The following is a 22,222-nucleotide window of genomic DNA, read 5'->3' on the forward strand; positions in this document are numbered from 1 at the left end:
GTGGCCAGAGGGGCGGGGCCTGTGGGCGTCCTGTTGGTGCCTAGCAACTGCAGCGGTGGGGCCGCCGGGAACTGGCCCGCGAGGTCTTCCTGAAAGGGGCATCATGACGGACTCCAACGAGGTGCGGGCTCGGGAGAAGGCTGTAAAGCAAAGGCCAGGGTTAAAGAGACCAAGACTCTTCCCGGGTTCGCAGGAAAGTTTTAAGTACAGGAGAGGCAGGGTCACCTGTGCATTTTAGGAAAATTCCCTCTCTACTGTGCAGAAAACGAGGGCCCTGGATGTGAGGCAGGGAGGCCGGTGGGGAGGACAGCAGCGGGCTGGCTGGAGCGGGCATCCAGCGGAGATGGCATTGGCCCAGACCAGGATACCAGAACAGAGATGTGGAAGATTTTTAGGAAGCGAAACCTGCAGGACTTGAGGACAGATTGGACATAGCTCTCCGGTTGGGGTGGCTGGCAGGGAAAGTATCCTTGCCGAGGTCTAGAGACTGAGGCAGAAGTCAGATGAGGTGGTCAGGTTGGGTGTGAGGGTTCCACAAGGATATCCAAGAGTCCCCGAGGCCTCGGGTTTGGGGCAGGGCCTGAGATGGAGACGTGAGAGCTTTGGGTATCGGCAGCTGACAGTGGGAACTGAGTAGGACCAGGAGAGCAGAGGGTGGTGTAAATGTGGGGGCCCTGACTTCTGACGTTAACCATAGAAAAGGGAGAGAGGAAGGCTCACCCCAGGTGTGGTAAGGGAAGAGGAGGTTGCAGCATCCTTAAGGGGAATGAAGCCAGAGTGTCACAGGACCCCAAATCCCAACTCCTACCGGTCCTCGGTTCCACCCTTCTACATCCCATAAAATTCTTGGCAAGAGTGTGGGGGTGGGGGTGGGAGCAGCCAGCTCCAAGACCTGTCCCAGCACTGCTGTCCCACTGTTCTAGGAGCCTCTGAAGCGTGAGCAGGCCCACTCACAGCACAGTGTGAAGCCATGGGTGTTTCCAATCCCAAAGGGGACGCTGCAGCGCATCTTTGGGACCAACCAGGTGTTCCAGGGCTTCGAAGAACCCCAACCAAAGCCCAAGGGGTTAACAGTACCTCTCAAAGTCAGGGAGTAGTGAGTGACTACCTTGCCCCAGGGCCCCAGATTCCTGTCCTGCTCAACCATTGATGTGTCGTGTAAGCCTTGGGACACTCACTCTTCCTCTCTGGGTCTCAGTGAACTCAGCTGTGTAATAGGGTTCTTCCATCCCAGCTGAGGAAGGGCTGCTGGCCTGGCTAAGCTCCAAAAACGCCAGCCTGCCCCACCTGGTCACTGCCTGCCACTAATGCTCTCCCTACCCCCGACCTCACCCCATCCCCCTGCCCCACCCCAGCCGTGTGCCCTGGGCTTGGTCCAAAATCAGGGCCAGCCTCTCTATCTGGACCCCCTGCACTCCCCACCGCAGCTACTTCCAAGGCCAGAGGAGCCTGGAAAAAGAGGACTGGGAGACGGCCGTGCTGTTCTTCTCCCGCGCGCTCCACCTGGACCCCCATCTGGTGAGGGGAAGGCCTGGGGGGCAGGGGGCAGCTGGCACATACGCCCCCTCACTCTACCACCTGTCAGGCCTCTCCTCTCAAAGCCACCGTGTCCCTACCAGTAACTGGGTGTCAAGCCTCAGAGACATGGAGTCCCCTATCCCCACCCCCAAGGGGCAGATTGTGGGAAAGGGACAGCAGCTGCGGTCCGCTCGCCCTCAGGTAGACTTCTATGCCTTGAGGGCCGAAGCCTACATCCAGCTCTGCGACTTTTCCTCGGCTGCCCAGAACCTGCGAAGGGCCCATTCCTTCAAGCCCGAGAACACCAAGTACCTGGAGCGGCTCACCTTGGTGCTGTACCTGCAGGTGGCTGGAGCTGCCCAGACCTCCCCAGTCCCCCATGTCACACCCAGGCCCCACTGGCTCTCTCTCCAGCTGTGGGGTGCTTTCCTTGCTCCCAGGACCAGCTCTGCCTCCATGGGGACCTCCTCATCCTGTGTCAGTGTCCCCACCGGCTGGCGCTGTCTGGACCGCTCCCGCTTCCCAAGTTGGTTTACTGGCAGGGCAGGGTCAAGTCTAGCAATGCTGTCTTGCAGATGACGGAACTGATCTGCTCTGTACTGCCCCAGATGGGAGCCATTGGCCACATGGAGCCACTGAGCCCTTGAAAGTGGGTGATTAACTGAGGAACTGAATTTCTTAATTTCATTGAATCTTATTTTAATTTAGTAGCCCCACAAAGCTGGTGGCTATTACCCTGGACAGCATAGGCCTAGGGTCTAGAGGCTGTAAGCACTAAACGGTCATTGAGCTCCACTCCAGTTTGTAATTAAAAATGAAAACAATATTAAACCATAAAGCACCAATAAAGTCCTGAATTTTTTCCATTTTGACAAATTTGGTGTCTTTTTAAAAATGATCAATTATCCAATTCTTTAAAAGAAACATTTGGGGGGGCCCAAAACACATGTTTATCCTGTCTTTTGGGGGCCCTAAGTCCTGCACTACTGCTTCCTGTGTGCCCTTGAGGAAGCCATGTACCTCTCTGAGCCTCAGTTCCTTCATCTAAAAGGGGTTAAGAGGCAGTACCTGTAAGACCACACCTGTCCAAGCTGCAGCCTTTACTCTTAGCTCTGCTCTTCTCATCTTGTCTTCTATTTTTTCTCTTGGTGTTTGTGTCTCTGCAATGCTGTCTTTCACCAGTGGTGCATTTCTCCCCAGCTGTCCCCAGCTCTCTATCTCTCTCCTGCTCTGTCACTGTCTGTGTCTCTATGGTCTCTGCCCAGCTCTGTGTCTCCCTCCATCATTGTCTGCATCTCTTTCTGGCTCAGTCTCTCCCCACATTGAAAAGCTTTTGTCCTTGTCATGTGTCCCTTTCCCTTTCCTCCCCACTGTTTTCTCCAACCGATGGGCTCAGCCGAAGTGACTGCCCTCTGTGTCCCAGGGCCAGTACCTGTTTGAGCAGTGTGCCTACCTGGACGCCCTGAACGTCTTCTCACAAGCCTCTGAGCTCCAGCCCAAGAAATCCTGCTTCCGGTACCGAAGGTGAGAACCTGGACCGTGTCCCGGCCTGCCTACCTTCTCCTGCAGCCCCTTTCCACCTCGCCCCCTGCCCAGGGCAGACAGCGAGCACCCTCTACCCCTGCCCTCAGCATGGCTTGCCTCCTGGCCCTTGAACGGTATCATGACTGCCTGTTGCTCATCACCAAGGAGCTGAAGCAGGGCTCGACCAACGCAGACATCTACACCCTCCGGGCCAGGCTCTACAACTTCTTGCAGAAGGTGGAAGGGGGAGGGCGGGGCAGGTGCACGGCCCTCAAGCCCCACCCCCCGCCCGTGAGCCCCAGACATGCCCGGGACCACAGGAGGCTGCTAGGCTGGTGGCTGGCCCAGAGACCCCCGGCTGGCCCAGACCACTCAGCCGCCCAGTTGGGCAGTGGCTCCATCATTGTCCAGCCCTGACTCTGGGCCAGGCTGGACGCTGGGGAGTGGGGGGACCCACACAGGGAGGAGGGGGCTGCAGGTATGACAGGGCATCGAGTCACCTGTGAGGTTGGCAGGACTGCAGGTCAGGCAGGGTCTTGTGAACTCAGGAGGACCCTGCCTTCTTCCTGGGGCAGCTGGGGGCAGTGGGCTTTAGGCGGATCCCTCAGGCTGCTGTGGGGAGAGTGAGTTGGAGGGGGCAAGACTGGAGGAGGTTGGAAGCTTGGGGAGGAAGCAGGGAAGCCGTCCAGCAGGAAAGAAGGGAGATTGGCGGTGAGGGATGGCCTTGAGGGTGTCAAGAAGGGGACAAGTGGACAGTCCTTTAGAAGTCAGGACCAGAGACTGACTGGTGTGGACATGAGAGCAATGGATGGGAAGTCAGGAAATTCAGGAGTTGGGGGGAGGCACAGGTGTAGGCCAGATGGGGTGGGGTTGACCTCAATTCCCCAGGTCCTGGGGGTGGTTGGAAATGGGAGTCTGCAGCTCCGGAAGGAGGCTCCGCTGCCCTCAGGAGCATCCCCAGGGTCAAGGTCCGCCCTGCTATGTCTGGCTATGCTGAGAGCTGGGTTTCTGTGTCCAGGTGAGTCAATGGGAGAGTCTCCTTCAAAGGTCTGAGACCAGTAATTATTGAGAATTACTGTTAGTCATGATTTTAGCTGCTTGGCCTCCTGAGGCCATGCTCGGTGTAGGCCCTGTTCTAAGTACTCTACCCAAGTTCATCCTTAAGACTCAGTGTAACCCACTGAGGTAGATACTACCCACCATCCTCTTTTCAACAGGTGAGGAAACAGGCCCAGAGGGGTTGGGTGACTTGCCCCAGGTCACACAGTCACTTCTCAGGGGTGCAGACCGTAAACCCAAGTCCCCCACTCCACGAGCCCTGCTCCTAGGCTTTGTAGTTTGCCCCCTTCCACTCACAGCTGGTGTCCACGCTGTTTTCTCCACTCACCCATCAACCAGTTACCCTGCACAACCCAGGCTGTTGCTAAAGCTGTGCATTGACTGACTGACCTGAATACCCAGTAGAGGCATTTGCCTGGGGGTGTTTTCCGGTCACACACAGACCTAAATCTGTTCTTGGTCAGAGTTGTCTTGGGCTTTCAAGGTCAGGAGGGTGGAGAGGGAGGATGTGGGAGAGTAAGGACACAGCAGTCCTCAAGAAAGTGGCACCTGCAATCCCAATCAGTGGCAGAAACCTCCAAGGGATCTGGCTGGCCAAAGACACATCTGGAGAGGGGCCAGCAGGGATCAGGCGTGGGATGGGATTTTCCCACAATGCTGTCTTGTGCTGAGAGGCTGGAACAGAGATGTGGGGGCACTGAGGAGGACTGGAGAGTCAATCTGCCAGGAGAGAGGTGGCTACACCTACAGGTCTCTACCCACCCCCCATCATTGGGCAAAGTAGGGTTCAGCTAGGCCAGCATCCCTGATGCTATCTCCACCCCCACCCCCCGCCACCTCCACAGCCCAGCCTCTGCTACCGGGACCTGCACAGTGCCCTGCTGCTGGAGCCAAAGCACCCACAGGCCACAGTGCTGCTCAAGATGATGGTGGAGCAGGCCCAGAAGGCACGCCAGGATGCCGGGGTCCTTGCCGTGCAGGGCAAACTGCAGCAGGCACTGCAGCGCATCAACTGGGCCATCGAGAACAACCCTCTGAACCCCAGCCTCTTCCTCTTCCGGTACAGGATAGAGACTCGCTGGTCTTGGGTTCCAAACCTGCCCTGCCACAGACTTGCTGTGTGGTTTCAGAGGAGTCCAAAGTCCCCCTGGGGCCTCAGCTTCTCCATCTGGCCTCTAATAATCTTGCCTTTCGCCCTTTTGGGTCAAGGCATCATGGGAGGTGGTGTCTGCTACTGCCCCCAGCGGAGGGGCAGGCAGCAGCCTCCCAGTTCACCTGGGAATCCTAGAACCCTGGGCCTGCTCTGAAGTTCACTTCAGGGAAGGTCAGCCCAAGCTGAGTGGACAAAATTCAGGTTTGAATTCCCCCAGCCTTTCCAAGGTCTCAGACTATGTGATTTAGGGCATTTTAACCTCTTTGAGCCTGGGTTTTCTCATCTAAACAGCATAGGTGCAAATGTTTACCCTGTGTACATAAAGCCCTTAGCATAAAGGCCAACAACACACCTGGCTCCTGAAGAGGAAGAAGGAAGCCACGTTTCGCAGTGGCTGGCAGGTTATGTGAGCCCCCGAGCTAGGGCCAGCCCCACAGGCCAAACCACCTGCGTGGGTCAGAAGGTCCAGAGTGGGTGGCAGCCTTCCAGGCCACAGGCCCGGTTGGTGGGAGTGCTTTGGCCCTCATGTCCCTCCCACACCTGTCCTGCCCTCCCCTGTAGGGGCACCATGTACCGACGGCTCCAGAAGTTTGATGGGGCCGTGGAGGACTTCCTGAAGACGCTGGACATGACCCCCGCGAGCCAGAACGACATGGTGCGGCAGGCACAGCGCCAGCTGCTGCTGGCCTACAACGACTTCGCCGTGCACTGCTATGCGCAGGGCGCCTACCAGGAGAGCGTGCTGCTGCTGAACAAGGCTCTCAGGGACGAGCAGCAGGAGAAAGGGCTCTACATCAACCGCGGCGGTGAGCGGGCCGGCGGGGCCGGGCAGCAGGCGAGCCTCTTGCCAGACTCAGGCCAAACTTGGTACTTGAGGTCCTTGGGGTCTAGTTCCTTTTCTCAGGCCTCCTCTCCCACTGCTCCCCTCCATGAGCTCTCAAATTCCAGGCCATCCCATCCTCCGTGGTTTTGCTGAGGCTGGGCCTCTCCTGGACTGGCCTCTCTTCATAGCAGCCTCATGATATGGCAGAACGAGCCCTAGGCCTCAGCGCAGCACCCAGCCAGCTGGGTGCCATTGGCACAGCCACGGTTCTGGTCTTCGCTCTACCATGGCCTCAAGTTTGACTTTGGTCAAATCCTTCCCCCTCTGCAGTCCTGTTTTCCCTTTTTTAAAGGGGCATAATGATATTCATTCATTCAGAGACATCCATTTATGTACCGACTGCCTTAATAGCTTACTGTGATATTAAGTAGTGGTGATGATGGCTAACACTTGAAAGCTTTTGGCAAAGGCATTTTGCCTCCTCAAGGAAATGACTTTATGTTGGAACCTCAAGTGTGGGTTAGGGATTTCCCACTCCTTCAAGCTCACCTAGCTCAGTACATCAGGTCTACTTAAAACCCTTCCAGGGGTGCAAAGTCCAAAGGCCACTAAGCTCTGACACCCTCACAACTTCTCAGTCCCCTCTTTTCTCTGCTCTCTAGCCATGTTGACCCCTTGCCTGTGTCCTGCGCGCCCCACCTTGGCCCTGTGCATACTCACAGTTATTTCTGCTTAGGAACTCCCTCTACATGCACCCCCATCCCACCCCACCCATGGCTCACCCCTACTCGTCTTCCAAGTTCCAAATTAAAAATAACTCCCTGGGGAAGTCCCCCTGTTGTCTCTTAACCCTTAACCTAAACTACACTCTTTGTCATATTCCTTTGATACAAATATCCTGATTATAATTTGGGGGTTTGGGTTGATTATTGCTTTATTGTTTAACTCTCCCTCTAAATGTTAAGATCCTTATGGTAGGGCTTGGGTGTCTCTGGCTCCTTGTTGTGCCCCCAGCCCGCTCATTTCATGTTGTAGAAAGACGGGTAGAAGGAAGGAAGGGAGAGAAGGAGGGAAGGAAGAGGAGGAAGGGCAGGTGGTAGGGAGAAAGAAGGAGGAGGAAACATTAAACGGCTCAGTGTCAGAGGATGCACTTTGGGAAATGCTGCCTCAGACAAACTGAACAGCCTCCTCAGAATACTCAGCATCAGGCAACTGGGAAAAGATGCCCAGGAGACCTCTTGAGGAGCCATGATTGCCCATGTATCTTATCAGGGAGCACTTTCTGTCCTGGCCCCTGGGAAAGCAGGGGACCTGGGGCTCCTGGGCCCTGAGGACCGAGGCCCACTCAGCCCCACCTCTGGCCCCAGATTGCTTCTTCCAGTTGGGCAACCTGGCGTTCGCCGAGGCGGACTACCAGCAGGCGCTGGCGCTGAGCCCGCAGGACCGGGGCGCTGCCCTGCGCTTGGGCCTCCTGCACGAGAAGATGGGCTTCTGTGAGCAGAGGCGCAGGTGCGGCCTGGCTCCCGCTCCCACACCTGCCGGGGGGGGGGGTGGGGGGGTGGAGTGGGGCAGCGCGGGGAGGGCTTGGGCCTGGCGTGGAGACACCTGCTGGCATCCCAGCAGAAGCATTTCCCCATTATGTCTCCCAAATATTGATTTTATTTTCTGAGGCTTTACTAAAAAATGTCACTTTTTGTCCTGGTTATTATAGTAATGTATGCCTTTTATAAAAAGTTGAAATGTTTAGTAATATATAACTCAGAAAGTGAAAATTCTTTCTACCAATCTATCTCCCATGCCCTGCCTGCCAAGATGTTTGAAACATTCCTTTAGACTTTTTCCTATGCATTTTTTAGCAATAATCATTTTACAAAAGTGGGGTCATGCTAAATCTCTTTGCTTTTTTAACTTTCCATGGTATTATATACATAGGCCTAACCCCTTCTCTTTTATTGTTTGCATAGCATTCCACTTAATGGATGCACCACAAGTGATTGCTTTAGACAGTCCTCTACTGGTGAATATTTGGGCTGTTTCCCAGTTTTTTTTTGTTATAAAGAATGTTGTAAAGATCATGCAGGACATACATTTTCATGTATTTGTACTGGTAATTCTGAGGTTAGATTACTGGAAGTAAAATTGTTGAGTTAAACAGGGTGAACATTTAACTTTTTAATGTATTTTTATTAGAGAAGTTGTGTACATTTAACATTTTAATATCAAATTGTTCTCCAGAAACCATGAACCAATATCATCAAACCCCAGAAAAGCACAGCCTCGATTTCCCCAGACCTCTCCTGCAGTGTTAATGACTGTTTTTCAACTCTGCTAACCTAATAAGCAAAAAATGCTCTCTTGCAGCTGATTTAATTTGCATGCTTAAATTATCAGTGCATACCAGCATCTTTCCCGTATTTACCAGCCAGTATATCCTGCCCAAATCTTTTGCCCATTTTATACTGAGTTGCTAAATTTGAAAAAAAAGATGGTTATGAGTCCTTTTAGGCTAGGCAAATTGACCTATTGTCTGCCAGGGTGGTGAATTGTATTTTCCCTATTTATTTTCTTTGTGATGTTTTTGCTATTCAATAACTTGAAATTTGACTGCAGCCAAATTATTCTTTCATTTTTAATTGCTGGATTTATGACATTCTTAGAAAAGCCTTCCCTACTCCAAGATCATAAAAAATCCTCACTTGTGTCATGGTTTCATACTAGCATTTCCTCTTGAGTCCATCAAGAGCACAGTGGGTGGAAGAGCAGTGGGCTTGGTGGGAGGAGCAGGGATGTGCCTGGTTTTGCCCTAAATTCCTCCATGAGGCCCAGAAGCCCGCGCCATTCTCCCCCAGGTGGCCCAGCTCACAGCAGCCTGGGACCTGCTTTGTCCCGCAGGCAGTTCCAGAAGGCGGAGAACCACTTCTCAGTGGCTATCCAGCATAACCCCCGGAAGGCCCAGTACTACTTGCACAGGGCCAAGAGCCGACAGATGCTGCAGAACTTTTTTGGGGCCCGCCAGGATGTTGCCACTGTCCTGCTTCTTGATCCTAAACAACCAAAGGTGGGTTTCTGCTAGGCCAGGAGGGTGGACTCCAGAATAAATACCTCTGGCCACCTAAATGTACTTCCTGTCCCTAAAAGAAAACAGTTTGATAATAATAAGAGGGGCAATTAATATAATAATTTGAGCTACTGTTTGGGTACCACCCTTCAAGGCAGGTAATATTTATCACCCCCAGTCTACAGAATAGGAAAGCAAAGCTCAAAGAAGTCAGTTCCCTTGTCCCAGGTCACGTAGCTTAGAGGTCCAACCCTCATTTGTCTCTAGAACCCGCAGCTGGACTCACCATCAGTGCTCCCTCTTGGAGCATTTAGTTATGGTCTCCTGCTAGTTCTGGGGCAAAAGAGTCTAGACCTTTAAAAACAACAATTTGCAAAAGCTTCTCCCTTCAGCCCTGAGAAAGGCCAAGTAGGAATCTGCAAGGGCAGGGCAGAAACACCCCAGCTGCCCCCTGCCACCTGGCTCTGCTCCCCCTTTCCTGGCAGCTCACCCCACTGATGAACAATCTCTTCCCGGGCCTGTCGGTGGAGGATGTACTTAACAGCCAGGTGGTCCACCTGGCCAGGCTGCAGCTGGAGAGGGCAGAGGAGAGCATCCCACGGTCCACAGTCCCACAAAGCATCATGGGGTGAGCTCCCCAAGCAGGGCCCACAGGCCAGGGGTAGGGAGTGGCGGTACTAAAGGTTCCTCTGGTTCCAGCTCCCTCCTCGGTCCACTATCCAGTCCCTAGCGATGGTGGGTTGAGTCAGGAAAACTGACCTGCACCTGGGGCAATGGCTTGGCAGGCTGCTCAGGGAGCAGGAATTACAGCGCCAGAAGGCCCATGCCCTGCAGTACTCATGCAAGCTGGAGAAACCTTGGTTTGAGACCACTGAAGAGCAGGAGATTATGCCGCGCCCCCTGCAGGCCGTGCAGGAAAGCCCAGAGGAAGAAGCTGCGGCCCCCAAGGAAGAGAAGAGAGAGGTGAGTGGGCACGTGTAGGGCCACAGAGCCTCAGGGTCCAGGGCTGAGGGACACAGGCCCAGAGAGGCTGGCTTCCAGGCCCAGCTCTGTTATCTCTCACTATGTGACTTGGGCTGGTGATGTCTTGCTGTGGAAGAGAAAGGGGTACCCCCGGGGGAGGGCGCCAGAAGAGGTGGGTCTTGGACCATCTCACCCATGCTCCTTCCCAAGTTCTGCTGGGTATTCTGACCGCTTGTGCCAGAATTCTTAAACTTTCTTCTAACAACTTTTTGCTGAATGTAACATACTTCAGGAAAGTGCACAAATCATAAGTGAAGAGAGTAATGAATTTTCACAAACTGCAAATCTCATGATCCCATTATCCAGATCAAGAATAGGACATTCCCAGATCTCCAGAAACCTTCTCGTGCCCTCTCCTAGTCTCCCCCATTCCCACCCCACCCCACCCCATAAGGCTAACACCACTGTCCTGATTCTTAACAAAAGAGATGAGTTTTGTCTGTTCTTCATAAAAGTGGACAAATACAGTAAACCCTTGTCCCTGGCTCCTTTCACTAAACAGTGTATTTGTGAGATTCACCCAGGTTGTTGCATGTAGCAATAGACTATTCATTCTCATTGCCGCAGAATATTCCATCATGTGAAAATCCCACAGCTTATGTATCCTTCTACTCCTGATAGATATCAAGTAAATTTATATTAAAAGGAAAACTTACATAATTGAAGTAAATGGAACACCAGCATCCCTGGCTATAAATTGAAAATGCTCGCCATACATTTTTTAGCTCTCATTAAAATAAATACAAAGATATAAACTTTCATCTGTGTACCCCACCCCACCCCACCCCCTGAGCACCATGGGCTCCCTGACTCAGGGAGATGTTGAGCCAAAGCATCCAGAGCCCAGAGCACCATCAGAGCTGGTGCTGGTGCCTGTTAGCACTCAGCAGCTCTGCGGGCTCTGCCCCTTCTAGCAACAGTACATCCGTCAGTGCCTGCAGATGAGCAGGCAGGCAGAGAAGATAGCAGCCAAGAGCCTGGCTGAGGACTCCAGAAGACCTGGATTTCAAAGCCAGCTTCTCTATTGCCTAGCTGAGTGGCAATGGATAAATCGCTTAAGTGCTCAGAGCCTTGGTTTCCTGACCTGTGAAATGGCAATAGTACTTGTTCCCTCCTAGATGTGTTAGTGGGATAAAATGGGATAAGACATCTAAAACAAGTAGAAGGTCCTCAGTTCCTCCCTAACCATTTGCCAGGACACAGCATTTTACAGTTTACCACCCTGGGTAAACAGGTAGGGACTTAATTTTCACTTTGCAGATAGGGAAACTGAGACCTAAGCAGCCCCTTTCTCACAGCACCATGCCTAGAGCTGGCTACTCTCCCTTCCTGTCCAGTCTTAGCACTAAAAGAACGACTACTGAAGAGTCCCAGGGCTCACTGGCTTAGCTGGAGCCACTTGTCTGGGGACTTCCCAAGGCTTGCAACTGCCCAGCCTGTCTCCTGCTGCAGGAGCAGAAACCAGAACCTGGCCCTGGCAAGGTGACGTCCCTGTCCGACAGCTACTTCGACCAGACCTCCTCAGGCTCTGCCTTTGGATGTAAGTTCCCAGTGCTCCTGCCAGTCCAGAGTGAGCCAGAACAGCAGAGCAGGAAAAGGTCAGGGATCACTCACTGACTGGGATGTGTGTGGATTTGGGGTCTGCTCCTTATAGCTGATTATTACACAGAGTAATAATCCCCACTTTTGTGGGGTCATGGTGAGGACACCTAGCACAGAGCCTGGTCACCAATTCTCACCACACTGTATTTCACAGAGGACTTTGCTGTTGGCTCCATCCTTATTCTCCTCTCAGGCTCGTTCCCTCTTCTTTCTGCCCTGATGGCCCGTCCCTGAAATCCACCCACAATCCTGTGCTTTTCCAAAGGACTTTTACCCCCTGTTCTGCCAGGCACCAGCTTAGAGGGGCAAAAGTGAAAAAAACAGGAATGTGGCTCTAAATGAAGTCCCAAAGGCTGATGTAAGTACTTCACGGTAGGGATGGAAATATCAATGCCCAAGCCCACTTCCTTCCATTCAACAAATATCCTGAGTGCACCCAGGCTAGGCCCGTGCCAGATCCTGGTTACAGGGAGGCCTTACCCAGGTGTTCCTTGCCTTGGAGAAACGCTTGGTTCTAAAAGGAAGAAAGCACACAGGTAATCAAGAACAGTAAGAGGGAAAGTCCAGAGGGCTAGGAGTGCATTTAACCCCCTCTAGGGGGCGTCAAGGAGGGTTTCCAGGACCTGAAGAAAAGAGTAAAAGTTAAACCAGATGTGGGAAGAGGTGGAGCAAGGGGAAACTGATGTGTAGATTGTTGGTTGTAGCTGAAGCAGAGGGCAAGGGGCAGCCAGCAGAATAGAGGCCCAGGGCTGGGCAAGTAGGGCCTGGGATCCTTGGCTAGCTCCCAGTATCTCCCAGTCCTAGTCCACATGCAGGGCTCAGGCTGCCAAGGGAGGGCCAGGCTGGTGTGCTCTGGTGGGCCTTCCCCTTTGGACATGCAAAGCCCCAGGGGTATAGGCAAGGATGCGGCCTGGAAGCCCCCTTTTCCTCAAGTTGTCCAGGGAGAGCAGAGCAGGTCTTGAACTCTGGAAGGAGGCCTGACAGGTGCTCTTGGCACACCCTTCCAGTCAAGGTCACATCCATCTCAGAGACAGAGTCATCCACTATCTGTCGGGAATACAGGAGCACTTCAGCCACTGCTGTGGCATTCTCCAGTTCCTCACTGTTGAAGACTCAATCCTCAGATTCTGGGATCAACAGGGAAGGCCCAAGCCGGAGAAAGAGCCCCTGCAAGACCGAGGCCACGCAGGGCACACAACGGCAAATGAAAAAGGCCAAGGCTACCCGGTGCTGGAGACAGGGATCCAGCAAAGCTATCTATGCCCAGGACCACAGATGGGGACTGAACCGAAGTTCCAGTAAGACCAAGGATTTCTATGACTCAAGTCAGAGCTCTAGCAAAACTGAGACTGCACAGAGATCAAGTCAGAGGCCCAAGAAGACCAAGGCTACCCAGGGATCGAGCCAGAGGCCCAGCAAGACTGAGACAGCCCTGAGAACGAGCCAAAGGCCCAGCAAGACCGAGGCTACCCAGGGATCAAACCAGAGGCCCAGCAAGACTGAGTCTGCCCAGGACCAGAGCCAAGGGTCCAGTAAGTTCAAGACTGCCCAGAACAGGGACCATAGGCCCAGCAAGGCCAAAGCAGCCCAGGGCCAGAGCTGTGGACTGAGCCAAAGTTCCAGCAAGACCAAGGTTTTCTGTGACCCAAGTCAGAGGAGCTCCAGCAAGACTGAAACTATCCAGGGCCTGAGCTGGAGGCCCAGCAAAGCCAAGGCTGTCCAGGACCACAGCCAGAGGTCCAGTGAGGCTGAAGTTGCTGATGGAAGGAGCCAGGGACCTTTCAAGGCTGAGAACGCCCAAGGCTGGAGCTTGCGACAAAGCCAAAGTTCCAGCAAGACCAAGGATGCCCAAGACTCGAGCCAAAGCCCCAGCAAGATGGAGGCTTTTCATGACCCAGGCCAGAGGCCCACTAAGATCAAGGTCACTGAGGGCCCTAGCCAGAGCCCCAGCCTGGCCAAGGCTGCCCAGAGCCAGCGCCAGAGTCAAAGACCTAGCAAGACTGAGGTGACCTGGGGCCCAAGTCGGAATCCCAGAAGGACTGAGGCTTCTAGGCACCATGACATCCAGGAGGCGTTCCTACATGATGCCCGAGTGCCAAAAGCCATCTGTAGGAAGGGACAGATAGAGAGATCCTGTACCCCACAACCACAGAGGAGCTTGAGCCCCAGCAAAACTGAGGCTTCCCAGAGCTGGAGCCTGAGCACAAGCCAGAGTCCTGGTAAAACTGAGGCTGCCCAGTACCACAGCCCCAGCAGGTCTGCTGTTCCCTAAAGGGGCCACTGAGCCCCTCAGAACCTTCAAGGGAAGGGAGAGATTCCACACACACACAGGCACCTTAGCCACTCAGTAAAGCTCCTCTCAGAGCAATCAGAAACCTCAGCCAACATTCCTTTGGTCCCATGGCTAAGTTTATTTTACTTGTTCTTTTCTCCTACAAAATTAAAAACTTTTAAAACCAGGTCCAAGTATCAGCCTGAGTCCCTTCTTCCATGGGGACTGAGAAGTCCCAGCCTGATTCCATGATACTGAAACAGAGTGTGGGCTGGAGAGTTAGGGAATACAGCATCAGAGAAGAGGCCAAGGGCAAATTGGCCCAGGAAGGAAGGGGCAGCCACGAGACACAGTCCCTGAGTTACAATTCACATTTTTAAAAGGCTCAGGCTGGAGGGGGAGATCAAAGCTTGATGAGGTTCTGGGTGACCAGGGGTTTCCTTGGGGAGGGCAGCAGAGGCCAAAATGTCCTCAAACTAGTTAAGAGGTCAGGGCAAGCTCTGGTTCTCCGTCCTGTAGCCTGGCCAGCACCCTTCTTCGTCTTTACTCTCTGTATTGTGTCCTGCTCTCCAGGAGGTGTGGAACAAGGGTCCCTCTGCCAGAGGCCCCAAGGCTTTCCCGGACAGCCTGGTCAGGTGGGGGAGGGCAAGGAGGTCACTCAGGGGTCTCAGAGGAAGAAGGCAATTCGGGAGGCCACAGTCTTGCAGCCATTGGAGGAAAAAAGCTGCTCATCCTCAGGAAAGAAGATGGTGCTTTCCAGTACAGCCTGGACTACCTCATCCCTTGGCTCCAAGCCCAGCTGGGCCAGCTCATTGAGTATGCAGTGCCGCACATGGTGCCGCTGGAGCGGGAGGAAGGGCACCATGACGTCCAGGAGGCGTTCCTCCATGATGCCCGAGCGCCAAAAGCCATCTGTAGGAAGGGACAGATAGAGAGATCCTGTACCCCACAGCCACAGAGGAGCCAGATTCCTCACCCACTAAAGGGCAGTGGAGGTAGATGCTGGCCTCAATCCTTTCAGTCAACTTCTAGGGCTAGAGGTCAGAGAAGTTGTAAGATTCGCCCAAGGCCACAGAGCTAGGAACACCAAAGCCTGGGCTCTGAACTACTGGATCAGTGGACAGAGCAACAGATGCCAGGAGATACCTGGCCCACCCCGGGGAGTCCAGCCCAATGGGCTTGGGTGTGAAGCCCCAGGGCCAAACTCACGGTGAGGGTTGTCCAGCACAGCCCGGGAGATGGCCGGCTCCAGTTCCTGCAGACGGATCTCCTCACGGTCCCTGCGGCTGTGCCATGCCTCCAGCACCACCTGATTGATCTGCTCTCCACCAGTGTTGCTAAAACCGTGGGGACTCAGGTGGGAATCATACAGAGACTAGTGGGGGGCAGGATTTGGTCCTCATTACCCTGGGGCTACCTGAACACAACTTGAGCCTGGGGACCCAGCTTGGTGCTGGCAGGCGCCAAACCCACTGAAAACATTCCATATGAACCACTTCCCCTCTCCAAACCTTATGCCCACATGTGATCCCTATAATGTACGTACATGTGCCTTACGCTTTATAGTTTACAAAACACTTTTGTGTTCGTTAACTGACTTTCCTTCACCTAATCTCTAGGACAGCAGAGCATTAATATTGGCCCTGTTGTTCAGAAGAGGAAATGAAGCTCAGAGAGGTGAAGTAATTTGCCTGAGGACACACAGCTCAGAATCATGGAGTTGGGATTAGCACACTGGTCTTGCTTTTTCCAGGCCTGTGTCCTCTCAGCCACAAAACAGGGGAAACTCTTTGACCCAAGAGGACTTCCTCAAAGAAGTGGCAAGGATCAAAAAGACTGAGCCCAGAATGGACTTTAAAAATGTCAAAGGGGAAGTTAGCCACCATGAATGACTGTCACCAGCAAGAGTAAGAGGGCCTTGGGGAGGCCCAACTGGGACCAGTGGCCAAGACTGAATAGCTGGGACCTCTAAGAAGTGCCCCCCCCATTGTGCCCACTGCAAAGCAGAGCCTCACCTGATGAAGATGAAGATAGCTTTCCGATAGTTGGTCCCGTACACAACCCAGGAGGAGCCCAGGAAAGGTCGCAGGACCTCCATCAGGCCTGGAGGCAGCTTGTCCATCTCATCGAAGAGGAAGAGAGAGCGGCCACAGGTAGTGAGGTTCCCCTGGACCCAGCTCCTAAGATCCTTCTGCAGGGAGAGGTAGTTTGAGGGGCATTTAACCCCAAGATTTCTTCCTGAGCCAAAAATGAGCCCCCTCCCAGGAAGCTATGGGCTCCCAGAGAACACCAACCCCCTAATGGGACTGATGGCAAAACTGTGGACAGATCCGGACAAGGATGTGCCCAAGGTCACAAAGAGAGTCACCAGGAGAACAGGGACTCAAACCAGGCGTCCCACCTCCCTGGGTTCCTGCTCTGATACCTACTGCATTCTATAAAAGGAGGAGGCTCCTTTCTCCCCCTGAATCTTCCCAACAGTGTTAACAGCTGAAAAGATCAGCCTGGAAAGTACATTGCAATCACCACTGCAATAATAGTAGTAAGAGCTAATATACACTGAGTGCTTACTCTGAATCATGAATTGAGGTTAAGTGCTTGTCAGGGAAAGAATAATGCAGATTGTCTAGCAAACTAAGTGCCCAATAAATGATACCTGCAATTATATATTCACGTGTCCTCACAACAACCTTGGCAGGGAGGTACCATCATTGCCTGCCAGGAATCAAAAGCAAGAACTCCTTGAAAGATAGAACAGCACCAACCCAAACCCTGTTCAGGATGGGTCCTGAAGCTGAGGCTCCAACTGGCTGTGTGGCATGGAGTAAATGGTTCCCCTCTCTGGGCTCAGGACTCACTCCCTAAGGACTGTCAGCCCATGGTGGGGGAAAACGGTGGTCTAGCTTGTGCCCAGCCTACCTTGTAGCGTTCAATGTGGCTGGGGTGGGGGAAGTGGATGATGGGGGAAAAGTGGTGCACATGGGGGCTGCGGAGACCACCCCGGAAGAGGTAGTGTGCTAGCAGGGAGCTGACGTAGGACTTGCCAGTGCCTGTCCAGCCATGCAGGGAAAGGACCAGGGGCTTGGTGGGGGCCGGATCCTCCACGAAGGCCTTCAGCGCTTTCACCACCAGCGCTCTGGCCAGATGCTGGCCCGCCAGGTGCTGAGCGAGGTCACACTCCAGACCTAAGACCAAAGAAGGAAAGCATCAAAGCCAAGAACACGCCCCTACCAAGGAAGAGGCAGGAAGGGGAAACCTGTCCTGCAATCTGGCCTAGGAAACCTTGTGTTCTGGGATGTTTTTTACAAACTGCCTTTGGAAAGGGCCTCTGATGCAGGAACCACTCTCAGGCTTGACTCAATTCGGCAGCGCCTTCCCACGTGGTCTTTCAGACTGCACTCAGCCATAAGTGGGGGCGAGCTGTCCACAGGATGTACGCCAGATTCCAGCCCACCCCCAAGACGGGCTTCTCCCTTGACTGCCAGTCTATTGTGTGGAGGCCTCAAACTTCCCCAAGGCCCTGTTGTCAAAGGCCCTCTCTCCATCTTTGCAGAGCCCTGTTTTGGATCTAACAGGCACCCCCAAACCTCGCCCCAGACTCCATGCCCCAAACTGTCAGATTTCCTAAACGCCGGGCCAACTTCCGCCTCCGGCCGTCCGGGCGCCTAAGAATCCCAACCCTGGGTTCTTCCCTTCGTGTCCACAGCTTCCCGGCCCCAACACAGGCATCTGAGGACTCTCGCGTCAGCCGTCCACTCAGTTTTAGGGTCCCGCGGCTCCTTACCCGGGAAGTCAGGCCGGAAGTCACATTCACAGAAGGCGCCGAAGTTGCAGTGAAGCGAAGCCAGGTCCCAGGCGGCGGTCGCGGCCGAGACAAGCCCGAGCAGCCCGAGGAGCGAGCCCCAGGGCTGGAGACCGTGCGTCGCAGCCGCCATCCCAGTTGAGGCCCTGGCTCGGTCCCAGACCACCAACTACCTCTACTGCGAACTACAACTCCCGGCGTGCACCGCACTGCAGCAGCCACGGCCCATCGCCTACAACTCCCGGCTCACCTCTAGCCCTTCTTAAAGGCCCATCTCGTCATCCCGCATCAGGACCCGAAGGCAGCCTCCAGGGGGAGCCCGCGAACCATCCAATCAGGGGCGACGGTCCTCGTTTCCCGGGCTACAGTAGCTAGGTGACTAGCATAGTAGCGCAGACGGAAGAATAAATAAAGGAGTATGACCACAAAGGGTGACGTAACAAGAATATCAAAAACTTGGGAGGCACTTTACACCTTGCAAAGCGCCTTTCCCATGCTGTTTTTTCTCTCATGTACGCCAAAGGCTTTTGGTGAGCGCCTACTGTTAGGTGCCTTACATATCTTAAAAAATAATAGCACCTTCCGTATAGAGAAATAGTACTATTTTAATGGTATGCAGGCACATAAAGCGTTTTGGCTTAGCAGGTAATCAATAAATGATCATGTAATGAAGCATGACCGTCCCTTGCCTAGCAGCTATGATGCACTAAGTGCTTTAACATCCATCCGAGGATATAGATGATTATTGTTCCCACTTTACTGAGGAGATTAAAACTCTTATAAAAGCTCTCTCAACCAAACCCAAGTCTGGCCCGCCAAAACTCTAATACACTATGTTATCCAGCCTCCCTTGGTCAAAGGATTCAGGAGGAAAAGGATCCTAGTCATTTCAAAATTAGTAAACAGGCTCTCCAGGCCTTCAGAATGACCTGAAATTGTATTGACCCACTTTGCCTATTTCCCCACCCACCGGAGTGAAGTAACCAAGACAGCTGACTTCGTGGCCACCCGCCTCAGAGACCCTCCCCCACCCCCACCCCCACCTTCTGGGGACACATTTCAGACTGGAAAGACATTACTAATTCCCCCTATTGAAAAGAGAGAAGGGAAGAACTCCAGTCAGAACTCCAGGATTACAGCCTTCCCTGCTCTGCTCCTGTGATCCAGGAGAAGTCCTCCCTCTGGTCTTCCTTTTTCCAGAGGGGAGCTGGACTCCTAGATGTCAAAGAGTCCTTCTACCTCACACATCTCAGATCCTTGTTGGTGCGTTTGTGGAAACTGTTGCTAGGCAGGGAATGAAGTATGACAGCCAGCATTTCTAGGTTGGAATTAGACATTTTCTCCCCACTGGTCTGTGAGCTCCCTAAAGGCAGGGATTGGATATTGAAATCAGCTCTATTCCTGGATCCTGGCACAATCTGTAATGTTCCAGGTGCTAAATAATATTTGTTGAATAAGTTTTTCCACCTTTCATTTATGAAGAGATGAGTAAAACATATGGATTAAAAATAAAGAAATAGTAGGGGGAACAATTGTTAGAATAAATTTAGTAGATTGAAATGCTAGTGATCAATTAAAGGGAAGAGTAAGGGTTATGGTATGTATGAATTTTTTTTGTTTTATTTTTTTTTTCTGAATTGATGCAAATGTTCTAAGAAACGATCATGATGATGAATATACAACTATGTGATGATATTGTGAGTTATTGATTATGTAACAAGAATGGAATGATCATATGGTAAGAATGTTTGGTTTGTATGTGGTTATGTTTCATAAATAAAAAAATAAAAGATATCCACATTAAAAAAAAAAAAGTGATGGCTTCACATGTGAATTCTACCAAACGTTCCAGAAAGAATTAGTACCAATTCTCTTCAAACTCTTCAAAAAAATCGAAGTGGAGGGAAAACTACCTAATTCATTCTATGAAGCCAACATCACCCTCATACCAAAACCAGGCAAAGATATTACAAAAAAAGAAAACTACAGACCAATCTCTCTAATGAATACAGATGCAAAAATCCTCAATAAAATTCTAGCAAATCGTATCCAACAACACATTAAAAGAATTATACATCATGACCAAGTAGGATTCATCCCAGGTATGCAAGGATGGTTCAACATAAGAAAATCAATTAATGTAATACACCATATCAACAAATCAAAGCAGAAAAATCACATGATCATCTCAATTGATGCAGAGAAGGCATTCGACAAGATTCAACATCCTTTCCTGTTGAAAACACTTCAAAAGATAGGAATACAAGGGAACTTCCTTAAAATGATAGAGGGAATATATGAAAAACCCACAGCTAATATCATCCTCAATGGGGAAAAATTGAAAACTTTCCCCCTAAGATCAGGAACAAGACAAGGATGTCCACTATCACCACTATTATTCAACATTGTGTTGGAGGTTCTAGCCAGAGCAATTAGACAAGAAAAAGAAATACAAGGCATCAAAATTGGAAAGGAAGAAGTAAAACTATCACTGTTTGCAGACGATATGATACTATACGTCGAAAACCCGGAAAAATCCACAACAAAACTACTAGAGCTAATAAATGAGTACAGCAAAGTAGCAGGTTACAAGATCAACATTCAAAAATCTGTAGCATTTCTATACACTAGTAATGAACAAGCTGAGGGGGAAATCAAGAAACGAATCCCATTTACAATTGCAACTAAAAGAATAAAATACCTAGGAATAAATTTAACTAAAGAGACAAAAAACCTATATAAAGAAAACTACAAAAAACTGCTAAAAGAAATCACAGAAAACCTAAATAGATGGAAGGGCATACCGTGTTCATGGATTGGAAGACTAAATATAGTTAAGATGTCAATCCTACCTAAATTGATTTACAGATTCAATGCAATACCAATCAAAATCCCAACAACTTATTTTTCAGAAATAGAAAAACCAATAAGCAAATTTATCTGGAAGGGCAGGGTGCCCCGAATTGCTAAAAACATCTTGAGGAAAAAAAACGAAGCTGGAGGTCTCGCGCTGCCTGACTTTAAGGCATATTATGAAGCCACAGTGGTCAAAACAGCATGGTATTGGCATAAAGATAGATATATCGACCAATGGAATCGAATAGAGTGCTCAGATATAGACCCTCTCATCTATGGACATTTGATCTTTGATAAGGCAGTCAAGCCAACTCACCTGGGACAGAGCAGTCTCTTCAATAAATGGTGCCTAGAGAACTGGATATCCATATGCAAAAGAATGAAAGAAGACCCATCTCTCACACCCTATACAAAAGTTAACTCAAAATGGATCAAAGATCTAAACATTAGGTCTAAGACCATAAAACAGTTAGAGGAAAATGTTGGGAGATATCTTATGGATCTTACAACTGGAGGCGGTTTTATGGACCTTAAACCTAAAGCAAGAGCACTGAAGAAGGAAATAAATAAATGGGAACTCCTCAAAATTAAACACTTTTGTGCATCAAAGAACTTCATCAAGAAAGTAGAAAGACAGCCTTCACAATGGGAGACAATATTTGGAAATGATATATCAGATAAAGGTCTAGTATCCAGAATTTATAAAGAGATTGTTCATCTCAACAACAAAAAGACAGCCAACCCAATTACAAAATGGGAAAAAGACTTGAACAGACACCTCTCAGAAGAGGAAATACGGATGGCCAAGAGGCACATGAAGAGATGCTCAATGTCCCTGGCCATTAGAGAAATGCAAATCAAAACCACAATGAGATATCATCTCACACCCACCAGAATGGCCATTATCAACAAAACAGAAAATGACAAGTGCTGGAGAGGATGCGGAGAAAGAGGCACACTTATCCACTGTTGGTGGGAATGTCAAAGGGTGCAACCACTGTGGAAGGCAGTTTGGCGGTTCCTCAAAAAGCTGAATATAGAATTGCCATACGACCCAGCAATACCATTGCTAGGTATCTACTCAAAGGACTTAAGGGCAAAGACACAAACGGACATTTGCACACCAATGTTTATAGCAGCATTATTTACAATTGCAAAGAGATGGAAACAGCCAAAATCTCCATCAACAGAAGAGTGGCTAAACAAACTGTGGTATATACATACGATGGAATATTGTGCAGCTTTAAGACAAGATAAACTTATGAACCATGTAATAACATGGATGGACCTAGAGAATATTATGCTGAGTGAATCCAGCCAAAAACTAAAGGACAAATACTGTATGGTCCCACTGATGTGAACGGACATTCGAGAATAAACTTGAAATATGTCATTGGTAACAGAGTTCAGCAGGAGTTAGAAACAGGGTAAGACAATGGGTAATTGAAGCTGAAGGGATACAGACTGTGCAACAGGACTAGATACAAAAACTCAAAAATGGACAGCACAATAATACCTAATTGTAAAGTAAT

The 22,222-nt window shown here is 51.0% G+C and overlaps 2 protein-coding genes across 7 annotated transcripts; one reads left to right on the forward strand and one right to left on the reverse strand.

Annotated features, from left to right (window-relative positions):
- The first annotated feature begins 21 nt into the window (after nucleotides 1-21).
- On the forward strand, nucleotides 22-15,354 carry TTC16 (tetratricopeptide repeat domain 16). 3 transcript variants are annotated; one of them, XM_077145676.1, is made up of 14 exons: nucleotides 22-121; nucleotides 924-1,096; nucleotides 1,428-1,518; nucleotides 1,724-1,863; nucleotides 2,942-3,042; nucleotides 3,150-3,279; nucleotides 4,947-5,161; nucleotides 5,816-6,060; nucleotides 7,445-7,586; nucleotides 8,970-9,135; nucleotides 9,621-9,763; nucleotides 9,921-10,098; nucleotides 11,611-11,698; nucleotides 12,768-15,354. In XM_077145676.1, the coding sequence occupies exons 2-14, from the start codon at nucleotides 971-973 to the stop codon at nucleotides 14,030-14,032; spliced, it is 3,030 nt and encodes a 1,009-aa protein (XP_077001791.1). In that variant the 5' UTR covers nucleotides 22-121; nucleotides 924-970; the 3' UTR covers nucleotides 14,033-15,354. The 3 variants fall into 3 exon arrangements, with proteins under 3 accessions (XP_077001791.1, XP_077001782.1, XP_077001798.1); XM_077145667.1 differs by having other exon boundaries at nucleotides 28-121; nucleotides 1,720-1,863; XM_077145683.1 differs by lacking the exon at nucleotides 1,724-1,863 and having other exon boundaries at nucleotides 28-121.
- On the reverse strand, nucleotides 14,152-19,205 carry TOR2A (torsin family 2 member A). Of its 4 annotated transcripts, XM_077145703.1 has the most exons (6): nucleotides 18,878-19,205; nucleotides 17,817-18,213; nucleotides 16,952-17,217; nucleotides 16,048-16,223; nucleotides 15,242-15,369; nucleotides 14,152-14,944 (listed from the first exon to the last, which is right to left on the reverse strand). In XM_077145703.1, the coding sequence occupies exons 2-6, from the start codon at nucleotides 17,965-17,967 to the stop codon at nucleotides 14,700-14,702; spliced, it is 966 nt and encodes a 321-aa protein (XP_077001818.1). In that variant the 5' UTR covers nucleotides 17,968-18,213; nucleotides 18,878-19,205; the 3' UTR covers nucleotides 14,152-14,699. The 4 variants fall into 4 exon arrangements, with proteins under 4 accessions (XP_077001818.1, XP_077001811.1, XP_077001826.1 ...); XM_077145696.1 differs by lacking the exon at nucleotides 18,878-19,205 and having other exon boundaries at nucleotides 17,817-18,857; XM_077145711.1 differs by lacking the exon at nucleotides 18,878-19,205 and having other exon boundaries at nucleotides 17,077-17,217; nucleotides 18,085-18,853.
- Nucleotides 19,206-22,222: the final 3,017 nt, after the last annotated feature.

The sequence above is a fragment of the Tamandua tetradactyla genome, chromosome 2 (assembly GCF_023851605.1).
Source record: "Tamandua tetradactyla isolate mTamTet1 chromosome 2, mTamTet1.pri, whole genome shotgun sequence".
NCBI classification, from domain to species: domain Eukaryota; kingdom Metazoa; phylum Chordata; class Mammalia; order Pilosa; family Myrmecophagidae; genus Tamandua; species Tamandua tetradactyla.

Excerpts from the sequence above, each read along its gene's own strand:
- TTC16 (XM_077145667.1), top strand. Across the intron at positions 1,864-2,941 it reads CCTTGGTGCTGTACCTGCAG|GGCCAGTACCTGTTTGAGCA; the intron begins GTGGCTGGAGCT and ends TCTGTGTCCCAG. Across the intron at positions 3,043-3,149 it reads TCCTGCTTCCGGTACCGAAG|CATGGCTTGCCTCCTGGCCC; the intron begins GTGAGAACCTGG and ends CCCTGCCCTCAG.
- TOR2A (XM_077145703.1), bottom strand. The coding sequence starts at position 17,967 with ATGGCGGCTGCGACGCACGGTCTCCAGCCCTGGGGCTCGCTCCTCGGG. Across the intron at positions 16,224-16,951 it reads GCCACATTGAACGCTACAAG|AAGGATCTTAGGAGCTGGGT; the intron begins GTAGGCTGGGCA and ends CTCTCCCTGCAG. Across the intron at positions 14,945-15,241 it reads TGTGCTGGACAACCCTCACC|ATGGCTTTTGGCGCTCGGGC; the intron begins GTGAGTTTGGCC and ends CCCTTCCTACAG.